This window comes from Sinocyclocheilus anshuiensis, unplaced genomic scaffold, assembly GCF_001515605.1.
Source record: "Sinocyclocheilus anshuiensis isolate Anshui unplaced genomic scaffold, SAMN03320099.WGS_v1.1 scaffold195, whole genome shotgun sequence".
Classification (NCBI taxonomy): Eukaryota; Metazoa; Chordata; class Actinopteri; order Cypriniformes; family Cyprinidae; genus Sinocyclocheilus; species Sinocyclocheilus anshuiensis.
The window spans coordinates 1,282,340-1,298,408 of NW_015548236.1; the positions used below are offsets into that span (position 1 = coordinate 1,282,340).

Genomic DNA, 16,069 nt, shown 5'->3' on the forward strand with positions numbered 1-16,069 from the left:
GGACAAACCCAGCAATTGGGTTGTTTTGACCCAGCGGTTGGGTTACTACCCAGAAGGTTGGGTTAAACATTTAATCCAACCGCTGGGTCAAAACAGCCCAATTGCTGGGTTTGTCCCTATTTTACCCAGCACTGGGTTGTATTTAACCCAGCATTTTTTATAGTGTGGGAATAACGCTTCTGGATTCAATCTAGTCAACGTTTTGAGAAAGAATAAGCAGCGTCTTTAAATAAGCAGAACACAATAGTTGCATTAAAGATGTTGTGATGTCACCTGGATTAGAATGAGGTGGTACATTCTTTCCTGCTCTTCAATCAGTGTAATCCCCTTGCTTCACTCCCAGACACTTACACTAGTAATTCCTGCTCAATCTCAGCGAGCAGAAATGCTGAAACGAGTCGAGAGAGACAAGGCGGATTAGCCATGTGGAATCCAAGGTCACAATTTTTATAATGAAGGCTTGTTCTACGGACAATTTCTGCATTTTATTTTATTCTATTTAAATTTTCTTAGTTTAAAATTGTTTCACTTTGATCAGTCTCTGCAATAAACATGTTCTAACTGGTATTTAAGCCACACTTCTCAATAGCTCTTTTGTTTTAGACGTTTTTTTAATCCATTCAGATCTCAGAGACTAATTTGTGCTTCTCAGTTTTGGGTGCCAATGAAAAAACACAAATTTTTCTTTGCAGTGGTCATCCAGCTGTCACTCAGAGTGTAAAACATAGCACATTTGAACAAACCTGAATTTTAATAAGTCCGCATTTGATCAAAAACTCTTCCCATTATCGAGGACGGCTGCTTTGATCTCATCGTGATTCAATGAGGTAAGAGATTCAGATGAAGGGATAGGCAAAATGAGACGCCATGTTTGAGCCTAGGACTGAATGATATGAAAAAGTAAATGCAGTTTTTCTCTTCTGATTGTCTTCTACAAAAGCCACTTAACAAATTTATGATTTATAGGCAGCAAAATTCAAATAGTCCTTAAATAACACTTATTATTGTTAATGATAATTAGCAGTACTAAAAGGAACTTAATTTAAAAATTTGAATTCTATCATCATTTATTCACCCTCACGCCATTCCAAATCTGTATGACTTTTTTTTTTTTAAAGAAATGTTATGAAAAATGTCAATGAAAGTCAATGTTGTTTTGGCTCCCATTGACTGTCATTCTAAAATGAATGACATGGCAGTGAGTAAATAAGTATATTTCTAGGTGAACCGTCCCTTTATTAGTCAGAACATCACTGCAAGTACACACTAAAGTGCAAGTGTGTAGGTTATTAGACTTCAGGTCACACTGACTTCACATGTATTAAACAGCCCACAGTGGCTTTCAGTGCTCAATAAGAAGAAGCAACTTTGTCATGAGAGCTAAGCTGCCACCAAGCAGTTGCCTTCATGCTAACATCTGAAAGCTCCTGCTTAAATGCTGAAAGCCAGTGGGATGACAAGAGCCCTTTATCACAGTTAACATCTGTACTGAGAATCTTGATCAAGTGAGACTTTACCTCTCTGCTTTATGAGAGACTTGTGTCCTCTGAGCTTGCCTCAGGACTCCTGTCTCAGTGCTTGACAACAAGTGCCTCAGACTCCCTTCCTGTCAGTGTTCCTGGAGCAATCATGATCCAGGTTGACCCTGCTAGGAAAGGAAGAAGCGATCAATGTAGTGTTCTGCCCTGTACCAGCTGGGACCTGTTCACTTATACTGAGTCTTTATTATGTCTTAATGGTGCTAGACAGGAGTTCAGCTCACCAGGGTCATCTCTTACTGCTGATCCTGCCAGGCCTGTTGCTGGAGCTCTGATTTTTCCTAGTAGGTTGACTGTCTTAAGAGAAGTTGCATCTCTAAGTTCATCCTCTTTTAAAGCACTATTGCCGTTGCCTGCTGTGAGCGATTTGCCTAAAATGTATGTCATCAGTTTTATTGTGTGTGAACTTTTGTGCAATCAGGTTATAGATATTAAGCCTATATGCTGTCATTTAAAAGTTTGGGGTGTGAACTTTTGTGCAATAAGGTAATATATGTTAAACCTATAGGCTGCCATTTAAAAGTTTGGGGTAAGTTTTTTTTTTTTTTTTTTTAAATAGCAAGGATGCATTACATTTATCAAAAGTTACAATAAAGACTTTTACATTGTTACAAAATAGCTCATTGCCACAGTTGTAAAAAGTATTTTTTTTCTTCCATGTGAGAGAGTTTGGCATCACAATGGCTTTGTTTCCAAGCGGACTGTTAAAAAAGTTATTAGAATTATTTTCTGACGGCTCATGTGACACTGAAGACTGGAGTAATGGCTGCTGAAAAATTCATTTTAAACAGATTTTATAATATATTAAAAGAGAGAGATTTTTTAAATGTTAAATACGTTTTTGCTGTATTTTTGATCAAGTAAATTCAACGTGAGCATAGAAGACTTTCAAAAACAAAAATATTATCAACCCCAAGCTTTTAAATGATAGTGTATATTTTGAATAGCTGACATTATTTTATTGAAGGCAGTTTTCAATTTGTGAGTAAATCAACGTCTGTGGTTAACATTAGTTAAACTTAAATAGTCATCAATTAAGCAGTTTATATATTTTCATGAAAATTATCATTTTTTTATTAAAATGTATGTTTTTTTATATTATTGTTTTCTATTGTTATCTATCTATCTATCTATCTATCTTTACATATGTATATATTTTAAATGTATACAATTAAATTAAAGTGTATACTTTAGGTGCTATGATTGCTCGCATTTTTTATACTATTTTATTTTTAATCACCTTTTACCTTTTTACAGTTCACCTAAATGTTCCTGCAACATAGAAAATTATTTTTACAACTGCAAATATCCTTTAAATGATATGAGATAGTAATTTTTAAAATGAAAGCAAAATACTGTTTAAGATACAGTGGGTACGGAAAGTATTCAGACCCCCTTAAATTTTTCACTCTTTGTTATATTGCAGCCATTTGCTAAACCATTGTTAGGTACACCCGAGTAGTACAGATCAGCACACTGCTTTGCCTCCAGAGCTGTCTGAATTGTCTGTGGCAAGGATTCAGCAAACCATGCTGGAAGAATTCCTCAGCGGCTCTAGCCAGGTTAACTCAATACAATCACACAGTCTCTGCCCGTTTACAGGCTGCATGAACTTCTCATTTCAGCTCACCCCAAAGGTGCTCTATTGGATTGAGATCAGGGGACCGTGTTGCCATTGGAACAAGCTGAAGTTCCAAGCTCTTCCCACAATAGAACAAGGTGGAGATGATGAATGCTTTGTGACATGGTGCATTGTCCCAGTGGAAGTAGGCTATTCATTTCAAATGGGTAGACTGGCTATATAGGGATACAGATGGTCAGTAACAATGCTCATACACTACAGCATGTAAATAGAGCACTGTTTGTATTTAAGAGGCCTGTAGTGCGCCAAACAAACAGTTCCCGTACTATTACACCACCAGCAGCTTGTACCATTGACATGAGGTGGGCTGGTATAAGCGCATTATTCTTCTGCTGTGGCCCAACACCATGGAGCTTCAGAGATGCTCTCCTGCACAAAACTGTTATAAAGAGTGTCAGTTTGAATGACATTTTCCTCTAGCCTTTTTCTTTAACAAGGTGTTTTTGGCCAGAGAACCTCTCGCTGTTTCTAGCCTGCTGTGTCTAGTACAACACCAGCAATCATATAACAAAGTGGCTCAAATCATATTTATTCCCTTTCAGTTTGGTCGAAAAACAGCTAAACATCTTGACTTTATCGGCGTCACATGTTAAACAAGTGAATCTCAAAAACCTGTCTCTGAGTATGTAAGTATATAGTCCTTTGAAATTGAACTGCTGGTTTTGTCTGGCCAGAGGAGAACTGGCCCCCCGACTGAGCCTGGTTTCTCTCAAGGTTTTTTCTCCATTCTGTCACCGATGGAGCTTTGGTTCCTTGCCGCTGTCGCCTCTGGCTTGCTTAGTTGGGGACACTTAATTTCCAGCGATATCGTTGACTTGATTTTAGAGAGATTATTTTAACTGAACTGAGCTGGATGATGACATCACTGAATTCAATGATGAACTGTCTTTAACTGAAAAATGAGTGTTTACTATTGTCATTTTGCATTATTGACACTATTTTCCTAATTAATGCTGTTCAGTTGCTTTGACACAATCTGTATTGTTAAAAGCGCTATATAAATAAAGGTGACTTGACTTGACTTTGCATAAAGCAGTTAAACAAAAACAACAATATATTGAGGCTACTTATGGTGATGTTAACTATTTACAGTATGCAACAGTGCTTCCTGCATCGCTTTTCAGTCATGATCTCCAGCAACATGGTAAAAGAAATCATATTTTATCTGAGTTATGAATGTGAGTTTCAATGTGAATTGAATGTGGTAAGATAAAAAGCACAGTGTAACGCATAATAATGGCAAGAACAGTTATCCCTTGCTCGCTGCTAGACAAGCACACAGTGCAACTATAGTCTGATTCATGAGCAGATGACTCTTCTGAGCCGGTTCTTTAATTTAAAAGAACTTGAGTTACCTGTTTGGATCAGTGTGATGAATTCTTCTCTGAATTAACCCACACAATCATCTGATGAGTATGGAAGCCCTAGTGTCTTGTTTTCTCTAAATTCTGAGTTTACATCCTGCAATTCTGACTTTTTCCCTCAGAATTTAGAGTTTTTTTTTTTTTTTCGTTTCTGCCATGGAATAAGAAATAAAAAAAGCAATTGTGACTTTATCTCTTAATTATTTTTTCTTGCTATTGTGAGTTTATATCTCGTAATGAAGACTTTTCTTCTGAGAATTGTGAGAAAAAAGTCTGAATTGTGAGACATAAAAACTCAGAACTGCAAGAAAAAAAGTCAGAATTGTGAGATAAAATTTTTTTTTAGTCAGTGGTGGAAACGGGGCTCTATATATGGGTTTCTAAATGAATATCTAAATGTTATTTTCATCTTTTTTAGATTATATTCATATTTAAAGTAAGACACTCCCACAATCCTAAGTATCATGTATAACTATTAGTGCTGTCAAACGAGTAATCGCGATTAATCACATCCAAAATAAATGTTTTTGTTTACATAATATGTGTACACTATGTATATTTATTATGTATATATAAATACACACATATACAGTACAGATTAAAAAAAATATTTATATGTATATATTTATATTCATATAATTTATATTTAATATATAAACATTTCTCTTAAATATATACGTGCATGTGTGTGTATTTACTGTATATATATATATATGATTGATTCCACTGTTCTGTAAGTCTGCTTACAGCTCTGCACACTGAAATTATGACATATTATGTGGCATAAGATGAGAGAATGCTGAGTTTTGTCATGCTACACAGGTAGTAGTTAGGAAAAGAAACCCTGCTACATAATTTTGAAAATAGCTTAGCTGTTATGCTACTGAAAAATGTTAAGTCAGTGACAATCTGCTCAGCAGTGCTGCATATTAACAGCTCAATAACTAAAAATGTGTATTTCAATTTTTATCACAGAAACTCAAACAGAAGAACCAGCAGCTGAAGATGATTATGGACCAGCTCAGAAACCTCATCTGGGAGATCAACTCCATGCTGGCTGTCAGGAGCTGAACACACGTGTGTGTGCACACCGAGTCAGTGTTGTACATACAGAGCCTGTGTTCGCTGCATTCACGAGCTCTGCTTTCAGCGGGACACGTAAGATAGATGCAGGAAAGAGCAGCGAGGCACAAAATTGAGAGAAGGTAGGAAGCGAAAAGAGGACTGAAGAAATTCTGCTGCATTCATAACACACGGTTGAAATACCATTCGGTTCAGCTGACTTGGATCCAATTTTCAACCTGATGAACATTAGGAGGTCTGAGCAGTCTGCTCATTCACTCAGATATGCTTTAAAATGAACCTTTTACGCAAGTATATTCCTCATATTTTGCATGAGTGATAGCTCCTATTTACTGTTAAACTGTGTAGCTCTCAATCATAATTTATAGAAAAATAATGTGTGAAACATTGCATATCAGTGTGGTGTTAATATATCTATTAAGTATAAACCTTATACCAGTGCGTCTCGACTGCTTCATACTTTTGTGGTCGTGTTTGGAAAAAAAAAAACTCAAGAACAAATTATCTGATTTTAGTATTAGATATAAAAGCATCCTTCTCAAAAAGAAAAAAAAAATTGCACAGCCGTTTACAGTAGCCACACAATCAATAGTGCTGAATTTCAGCATGTACACTGTAAAAAAAAATATCCGTAAAATTGATGGTAAAAAACGGCATCTGTGGTTGCCAGAATTTTACCGTCAAAAAAATACAGTAGAAACATTTTAGGTTTTACGGTTTTAACTTACATTTACATTTAAATACCGTAATTTCATTAACTGATATAATGTTAAAAAACCAACCTATTGAAGTACTGAAATCTGTTTTGTACGTTTGTAATACACTGATAACCACCAAAAGCAGGTGGTGATGAGAAAGTCACACGATGAACCAAAGCCCATCACAAGCAGCTTTTAAATATTAACATATATAGAAGGTGCACAGTGTCATTCACACAAACACTAACACACAAATGTAATGCAGGGAATTCTGGGAATGTCAATTTACGGTTATTCACTGTAAATTATACGTCCTTTTTCCACTTCCAAAAATGGTATACTACCGCAAAATTACATGTAATGTCCAATACGGTTTCTTACCGTATATTTTAGGGGAACTTATCGTTAACCATTTAATGTGTTTTTACTGTAGCATTTTTAAAGTCTTTTACTGTTAAATTCAAGGTTATTTTTTTACAGTGTACAGCTCAATATAATCCCTTATCTGTAACCCCTTTATACCATTAATCGGAAAAATAAACACGCAAGTCACGTCATTATAGCATCAAACATGACTTTATTCATTTTCTTATAAATCATTCATACAAAATTGGCATTTTGCAATTTCTTTATTACCTCTATAAAAAGTCATCTGTTAATTACTGGGATGAAGGGTCAGGACAGGAGGGAGCAAAACAAACAGCTCTGAACAAAAATAACCCAAAACAAATCAGTATTTACTCATAAATAGCCTAAAGTGGTCATGCAAGTCTGGTTAACAGCCTAACGTGAGAAATACAGTTGCGTGTTTAACAGATGCTGTGAAACTTTAGTGTCGGAAGATGACGCAACTTTATTTAAAAGATTTTGCCGTTTCTGTCTAAACTCAATTCAATTGAATCAAAAGGCACAATCAGGGAGAGATCAGTGATGTTTTTGAGCATGACTCTATATTGCTTATTGCTAATCATGGAAAGAAATGTAAGAGAAATCGGATGCTAATTTTACCAGTTAACCTTGAGACAGGATGATCTTGACGGAATGAAAAACAAGTAGAGAAACCATAAAAGAACGACAACATAATACAATTGCATGAGTTTAAATTTGCCAAGATTCTTTGGTGATCTTGCAAGTGTGTAGTGGTAGCAGCAGCATTCAACAGGCCAATTTCAAATGAATGGCTTTGTCACGTTAAGCTGGGTAATTAAAACAACACTGGCGTCAATGCAAACACCTATCAGTGTGTCGTCTGCACACATGCACTACACTGACAAGGGCCTTGGGCACATCTGGACGATGCTGGGCGTATCACAAGCTCTGATGACAGCATTGGCAAGGGCATCGTGACGGGATGGGATGCACATATTAATCAAAACAGACATCTGATGCACACATCTACCCCCTAAAGTCATCTCAGATGCATCATCCTATATAGAACTGTGTAGATCCAGCTGTATGAACAAGGATTATGTACATTGAAGTGTCTTATAATTTGGCCGATGAAATTGTGCGAGGCCAGACGTTGATTCTGTGATATGACATTATAACAATGACAACCATAGGTATAAATGCTGGATATAACATTTTTAAATTAGCTGGTTTGCTGAACTTAAAACTTAACCAGATGTGGGCCATTTGTGTTAAAACTTAAAAAAAAAAAAAAAATGACAAAGGGTGACAAAGACGACTAATTACAAATGAACATTTTATGCAACAGTTAAGAGGGCAATTATAGTAGAAGCTTTCAGGGACTTTAATTCACATACTTGTATAACAAGATTCAAGCAAGCACCTAAACTTAAATGTCAAGATAGACACTCTAAAATTAAGATTTTCAATTCGAATAATGTCAATTGAATCACATTACTGCAAATTTCTGAGGCCTTTAAGTCATGATGCTTATTAAAATACAACGCACAGCAATTGAAGGGTTCCTAAACAACATTGTGTCAGATATGCTTTTAAATTTCAGCGTGGGCAGACCATGTCCACATGGAGGGGGAAAAAAACAAAAACGTGTAGTGTACATATGTCAGCATCAACCGAATTCTGATGCATTATGTGAAGAAAACATGAAAAGGAAAAAAGGCTTTGGCTCACAGCTGGCACATTTTAAGTCCAGTCACCTTCACAAAAGGCCACTAAAGCACGGCACTCCTTCAAGTCATCAGACATTCAAGTACCTGTGAGCGGAGGCTGACAACACACTCCACTCTGACTCTGGAAAATACAGAGAAACAACACTGGAGGGGCCCAACGTCTCGAGAACCGTTCCCTTGATATGAAATCAACAAGAAAGAATGTAAAGGAAGCATACACTCGTCACTTTCTAGGGGACATAAATTAGCCAGGTGTCCATTTGTGGCTGAATGAGTTTTATATGCGAAGGAGTCACGTTTAAAATAGGAGGCCAAAGAGGAGAAATGAGCCAGTGCCATTGAACTTTGATGGACAGCTCATTTTTCACAGGGACAGGGAAGATAAAGGAGGTGAGAGACGTCTCACTTAAATTACGTCCATAAGTCCTTACGATGCAACCTGTCATGTGCTGATGTCTACAAAAGTTTTCACACCTAAACAGATGGCGTTCCTGCACTGTAAGCTCTGCCTTTGTTTCCATGCTAATCTTTCTCTTGACTATAACAAAAAAAAATTTTCTCCATGTCGGGCTGTTTAATAACGTGAGGATTTAGGGAATTCTAATTAATTTTTTTATACACTTTAAGGTGGATTTGCATGAATTAATTAGGTAGGGAGGGTTTGACAAGCCACTTAAGGCAACTCATTAGTCTTGGCACCATTTTTAAAAATAAGAAATAAAATACTGCAGGGTGTTTAAATGGTGGTTATGCCGTTTCGAATCCCTTTTTTTGCTCACAGTTATATTTCTGTGTCTGTGAACTATTCACCTGCACCGTCTACATCATAGCCTTCCAATGAAACTAAATGATTATGAAGTGTTTTGAAAAGGAAAAAAACCCTAATACCTCAAAAACTTGGAAATAAAACCATATGAGCTCAACAGTACACAATCAAGGCTCGAGACCTCGGAAAGAACTGAGAACATGATGTTGACATCCGAAGCGGGAGGGTGGATGGATCCAGATGTGGCATGGTGAAGAAGTGCTAACACGATGATGCATCCCTCCTGTTGTCCAACAACTCGCTCGTGTGCTGGGAAAGATGAGTTTTCTGTGGCATTCGTTACCAACCTTGAAACAAAACTAAATCTTCCGAAGAGTTAAAAGTGTGTCACGTGTGTCTGAAGGTCCACAGAGGCCTGTGTTTGTCCTTTGCTTGTGTGCTGAGGGGAAAACTGAGCCACGGGCTCTTCCGCTATGGTCCTCCTCTGCTCCGGAGAGTCTCTTGCGGCCCCCTGTTGAATGTCCGACAAGGGGCGCCAGTCTGGTCAGAGCCGCTCGATCTCCCTGTATTTCTTGCGGAGGATGGAGACCTGGTCCTTAAACAGAACGGGGTCCAGTCTCATTTGGGAGTGGACCAGTGGCATGCCGCCAAACCAGCTGGCGAACTTGTTCATGCAGGTCTGCCGCTGGGCAAAGTGGTCCGGGTCCGCCCAGCGCGAGGCTCGAGATGACTAAGAGGAACAGATGCACAACATTAGACATCTGCTCAAGCTCATGTAGGTTTAATTATCTGCAGTGCGTTTTTTTTTCTCACTTACCTGAGCCATCATGGTCTCCTTGTACTGTTTTTTCTGTGTGACCTTGATGGGCGGCAGCTTGGTGACAGCGGACACTAGGAAGTTCATGAGGATGTCCTCACAGTTGGCCAGCTGGTCCACCATGCTCTTCAGGCTATTTGGCAGGAAGTTGGTATACAGGAAGTGGTAATATCTGGAGAAAAGGACGGAATGGAGAACATGGACATTGTCAAGGACAGGTTGAGACAACCAAATCATTAATTCAAAAGCTCAATAGGACAATGAACACAATGTGCTGGATAAAATGGATAAAATATATTGATTTTTTCATTAACTGAAACAAAAACCAATCAGTCTTTTAATCAATGGCTTATTTTTTTCAATACAGTTTTCCTTAAATATATATTTAATGGCTGCTTGTCCTACAAATGTGTCCTTGCTGCATGTTTCTAGCTTACTACGGAAACTGCAAATCATGTTTTTCTGAGAAAATTAATGAACAATTCTACCCTAAAGCTGGTGCCATCATATTAGGTCATTCTTTATTTGTGCTGGCATGTGGTATTAACTTTGCAACAATATAAATGTTTTAACATTTTTATTTAAAATAAATATTATGCAAGCTAAATTAAATACAATTACACAATACAATAATTATATTGCCATGAAAATACTTTTATATAATTACTTTTGTGATATTTGAAGAAAAATGACCTTTTCATGTCCTCAATGTCTGTGGTGTTACAATAATGGAAACTGATCCTTATATTTGGACAATTTCCTGTACTTCCGGTTTAAGATCATAGCGCTGAGGAGTGTATGGTGAGACTTTTTCTTTAAATACTATAATCAGTCAGTTTAATCTAAAGATTGATTTGTATAGTTGCATTAATATTTTTAAAATATTGCCTGGTCTACTTATTGTAATGGTAGTCTCCATTTTAAAGAACTTCAGAATTATGACATTTTGTTCTGTGATATTACTGCTTATAATTTAGGACATAACTGATGAATTACCAGACTTTCAGTAAATTATTCATTTTAAATGTAAGCTTTAACATTAAGATTTTAATCGATCTATCAGTGATATGACGTTCAAGTAAAATTTCTTCTTATTATCATCAATATTGAACAGTTAATATTTTTGTGGAAACCAATGTTAATTCTGCACTTGTTTGTTGGTGTTTTCAGATCATTGTCTGCGCTTCCACAATGAAGAGATTAATTTAACGAAAATTAACACTATTGGAAACCATTTTTTTGGTATTCTTTAATGAATATAAATTTCAAAAGAACAGCATTTATTTGAAAAAAAGTATTTCCCTTTACTTTTACTAAACAAATTTAATGCATCATTGCTTAATAAAAGTTTTTATTTCTGGCTAAAAATGACCCCAAACCATTGAATGGTAGTATATATATATATATATATATATATATATATACATACATACATACATACATACATATATACATGTGTATGTAGACAGTGTATATTCGTATAGTGTAAAGGGAAGGCACTGCCCTAATTTCCTCCCAGTGAAGCATCTGTTTCCACATGCAGTACCTGTGGTAAATGGCAGCTCCGGTGAGAACCATGGAATAGTCATTGGTCCATTTGGAGGTGTAACCCCAGCGCTCCTTATTATTGTCCCAGAAATGACTGCGGGCAGGATATCCCACAATTCTCTCAGGGAAACTCTGCCACACCGTGAAGGCAAAGTCCACCTGCAAGGCAACGCTGAGCTCAAGTTAGAAGCAACTCGCCAAACCGGCACTATAAAGAGTTAAAAAGAAGAAATAAAGAATCGAGGACGGTGGCATGAAGGCTATCTCGACAAAAACCAGACACAAATATACACACACATACACAAACACGCTTTCAAAGCTGCAAGCTGAGAAAATGCCCTCCTTTTTCTAAGGAGGGCATCTAAACAAATAATTACTGAAACACATCAAAAGTGTCAGCGGCGGAGCCTCAGCAGGATCTCAAGTCAGCAGTGAACTGAACCACACTCATACAAGACACACACAAACAGACTAACTATATACACTGAACACTTGGCGTAACCCCACCGGCAGTACACCCGCCTCACATGTAATGCCAAACTAAGTCTCCAGCTACACAAATGGGGTTATTTGGGAGGGGGAATTCAAGAAAGAAAGAGTAATTGGAGTTTCCCTGCAGTGTGGTCAAGATAACACATGATTAAAGATATCCATTTCAGGAAGAAAAGAGGAATGCACCGAAGGGAAGACAGGTTTAGGAGGTTGACTTGAGCTGTGTGCGTTCACGCTGACTCTGCTGCCTCTGATAAGGGACGGCCATTTCTCACCACTGTACGCTGCAGAGTGCCACTAATGCAGGGGACAGAAAGAAACCGAGAGAGGGAGGAACCGAGGGCTGAAGAGGCCATGCTGAGCTGATTATGGGTGGCGGAAGCATAGTGGTTGCCAAATCTGCACTGCCAGCTGAAAGGTTGGGGTTTAATCCGAGAGCGGCTGAGGAGGGAGCGATCACAACCCTGCTCAAATGATAAGGCGTCTTTCACTTTGAGGTGCTACAGGGTTATGGATCCGATATCTGCCCTATTGTTAGCTGCAATGGATGCTATTTTTAATATAGGGCCAGGAAAGGGGCAATCTCATCCCCTGAAGCACACTTATGATGTTATTCAAAGTGTCTTCCACCATTTTTCATCTCTCTGTACCTATATGTAAATGGCTTCTGCTATGATTGGCTAAACATTTATATATAAAACTATGCTCCAGCCATTCCATACTAAATACTATATGACTGTCAATAAATGAAAGTATTTAAAAACTGAAAACTGAAAAAAAAACAACTGAAAACTTGAATCAAATTATTACCACTTTATGGATTTAATCTTTGTAAATATGTCCCCTACTGATGTTCACATTTCTATGCATGGTATTTTACTTTAGTTTGATATTATGTTAATTATATTAATTAATGTGAATTATTCTAATGTTCCCATAAAATTGGACTGATCAGCTTCAATATTTAAATTAGTGCTGTCAAACGATTAAATCGCATCCAAAATAAGTTTTTATTTACATAATATATGTGTGTGTACTGTGTATATTTATTTTGTATATATAAATACACACAAATGCACGTATATATTTAAGAAAAATGTTATGTTTATATATTAAATGTATTTATATGTAATATAAATTATATGAATATAAATATATACATGTAAATATTCTTAAAATATATACTGTGTGTGTATATATATATATACATCAACATATACAGGTGCATCTCAATAAATTAGAATGTCACGGAAAAGTTCATTTATTTCAGTAATTCAACTCAAATTGTGGAAATTTTCCACGACATTCTAATTTATTGAGATGCACCTGTACACCGTACACACTTATTTTGGATGCGATTAATCGTTTGACAGCACTAACATAAATAAATAAAAAGTAAAAAGGAAATAGGTAATAAAAATTTATAGATGACATTTCAATCAGCTCTGATGGTTCCAATTTAAAAATATTTTTATTAACAATATTAACTCATAACGATAACGGTCTTAAATGTGTCTTTAAATCTCACACATTAACTTTGGCAATCCTAAAATAAAAACGTCACGGACCTCCTGTCGAAGACCCCAGAAAACCGCAAAAAGATGACATCTACAGCCATGAATAGTGATAGAAAACGAAAAAAGAAACTTTCCAGGAGGAAGCGCCATCTTCAGCAGGGCCACAGGCTAACAGAGCTCAGGACGGAAGTCACCCTCACTGCTGACGTGTGACTCGGAAAGAGAGAGACACATGGGGAGAATTATAGTCCATACCTCAGTGGTTGACAACACAGTGTCCTCATCCAGACTTAACACTGCATCGCTGATGATACTGTCATAGGGCTGAAACCGACTGCTCATGACCTACAGAGAGAAAAATAAATATGTATACTCAGATTTTATCTCGTATAGTACAAGGAAAATTTCCTCTCTTCATATTTTTCTCTGTTTGGATTAAACTCCAAATATTTGGTTACTGTTGTGCATGTGTGGTTGATCACTAATAAGATGCGGAAATTTACAAAACGAGGCACACATTAAAGTCCAGTCACAGACGCATACAACAACAGGCCACCCACACACATCCCCTCACAGCGCTTCATAAACATGGACGCACATGCAAGCATTTCATTGAACTTTTGTCAAAACACATACGGACAAAACAAGCCTCGATGGCACTAAACGTCAAAACAGTGTCAGGGAGCGACAAACTTACTCATAAATATGTCAAAAGAGGATGGTGTTTAAAAGCACAACTAAACAGGAAATAATACACACGCTTCCCACAGTAAATGCCCCTCAGTCACACAAGCAGTCCACAGGGACCACGCCACATACAATCTGCACTTCTAGAAAGCCACCGCCACAATATGAAGGTGAAAGATGAGGTACGTGCAGGTGAGCGACAGCCCTGTGAAGTCAGGATTAAATCTAACGCTGGAAGTCTCACATCTCTCTCCTTCAAATCCACAGACGCCATAGAGCCGTACCACAGAATCAAGTCGAGTCATATCATTTACTATCATTTTACTACTATCCGCCACTAATAAATTACTACTAACAATTACAACTAATTAGTTTGAAACAGAAAATACTTGTGCTTTGACTATGTCAGTGTCCATTTCTTACACAAAACATGGATAAGCTTGGCTGCAGAAGAACATTACTGTAACTAGTTTAATTTATCACATGAGAAAACAACACTGTAAAGAGCAAGGTTCAATTACTCAGATTTAATTACCAAAATTTTTGGTTTTGGTTTCTGGCTAAATGAAAATGTTAGTTTTAGTCTCTGTAAAAAATGCATAAGGGAGCATCGCTACTAAAATTTCCCTAAAAAATAACCCTTATTTACAATCACATCACACAGTGTGTGATTTCTGCATGCTTGTTATTCTGAATTTAAAAACTTTTCTGTTGACATAACTCAGCTCGCACGGAGAGGAAATATAATAATCACAAAATTACATGGAATATTATTTTTCACACTCAAATCCCAATGGCTAAAATCAAGTCCTGCCCTATATTATTTTGCTTTGAATTTTGCGCTTCACACACACAAAAAAAACAATTCTCAATAAGTAGTTAATGTTGTTTCATGCAGTCCTTAATGAAATGCAGCACAGCACAGGAAGTTATTCTGAAAGGCACAGTAATCTCTGTAGGATCTCATATACTGTAGAAATGGGAGTGTTTAATAAAGAAAATGCCCAGAGCAACACTTCAGTGTGGCATGGAACCAGGCTGTCAATCACGGCTTAAAAGAGCTGTCTCCTCGTCAGCTAGTCTGGGTGGGAAAACGCACACACACACACACACACACGGACACACCACTCTGTAAACAAGACAGCCACAAGCCGTAAAAACCACAGGCTGACTGGCACTACTTCACTGCTCTCTTCCCGGCCTCAGCCAGAGGAAAACTAATCCCTCTCCACTCCAAACACTGGGAAACAACACTCACAGTCCCTCTCTGTTCCACACCAAAAACATCCACACACACCCTATCAACAACTACAAAAGTGCGGGATGCTGTGTTGTGTGCCACTAATATTTTACTGCAGTACATATTAATGTAGCCACAATTTTGTGAAAAATACTTTATCAGGGTAATAAGTTTCATTACCAATGAAAAACATTACATATACTGTACACTACCATTCAAAATGTATTTGAAAGAATTTTCTTATGCTCACCAAGGCTGCATTTATTTGATCAAAGATACAGTAATACTGTGAAATACTAGTACAATTAAAAATCACTCTTTTTCTATTTTAAGATGTAATTTCAGCAGCCTTTACTCCAGTCTTCAGTGTCACATGATCCTTCAGAATTCATTCTAATATGCTGATTTTATACTCTGGAAACATTTCTTATTATCAATATTAAAAACAGTTGTGCTGCATACTATTTTTGTGATACATTTTACACGATTGTTTGATGAATAGGAAGTTCACAAGAACAGCATTTATTTTTGAAATAGATTTTTTGTAAGTTTTTACTGTTACTTTTGATCAAGTTAAG

General features: G+C 37.0%; 2 protein-coding genes across 4 annotated transcripts in view; one reads left to right on the top strand and one right to left on the bottom strand.

Annotated features, from left to right (window-relative positions):
- The window catches only part of LOC107654723 (mediator of RNA polymerase II transcription subunit 30-like), a 20,291-nt gene extending 14,027 nt beyond the window's left edge, over nucleotides 1-6,264 (top strand). For both annotated transcript variants that reach the window (XM_016441931.1, XM_016441932.1), the window contains exon 5: nucleotides 5,520-6,264. In XM_016441931.1, the coding sequence (XP_016297417.1) occupies nucleotides 5,520-5,615 (96 nt within the window). In that variant the 3' untranslated portion in view covers nucleotides 5,616-6,264. The remainder of the gene's footprint in view (nucleotides 1-5,519) is intronic.
- Nucleotides 6,265-6,935: 671 nt separating this feature from the next.
- Nucleotides 6,936-16,069, bottom strand: part of ext1b (exostosin glycosyltransferase 1b) — a 75,526-nt gene continuing 66,392 nt past the window's right edge. For both annotated transcript variants that reach the window (XM_016441930.1, XM_016441929.1), the window contains 4 exons: nucleotides 13,820-13,909; nucleotides 11,554-11,714; nucleotides 10,008-10,179; nucleotides 6,936-9,920 (listed from right to left, as the gene is read on the bottom strand). In XM_016441930.1, the coding sequence (XP_016297416.1) occupies nucleotides 9,735-9,920; nucleotides 10,008-10,179; nucleotides 11,554-11,714; nucleotides 13,820-13,909 (609 nt within the window). In that variant the 3' untranslated portion in view covers nucleotides 6,936-9,734. The remainder of the gene's footprint in view (nucleotides 9,921-10,007; nucleotides 10,180-11,553; nucleotides 11,715-13,819; nucleotides 13,910-16,069) is intronic.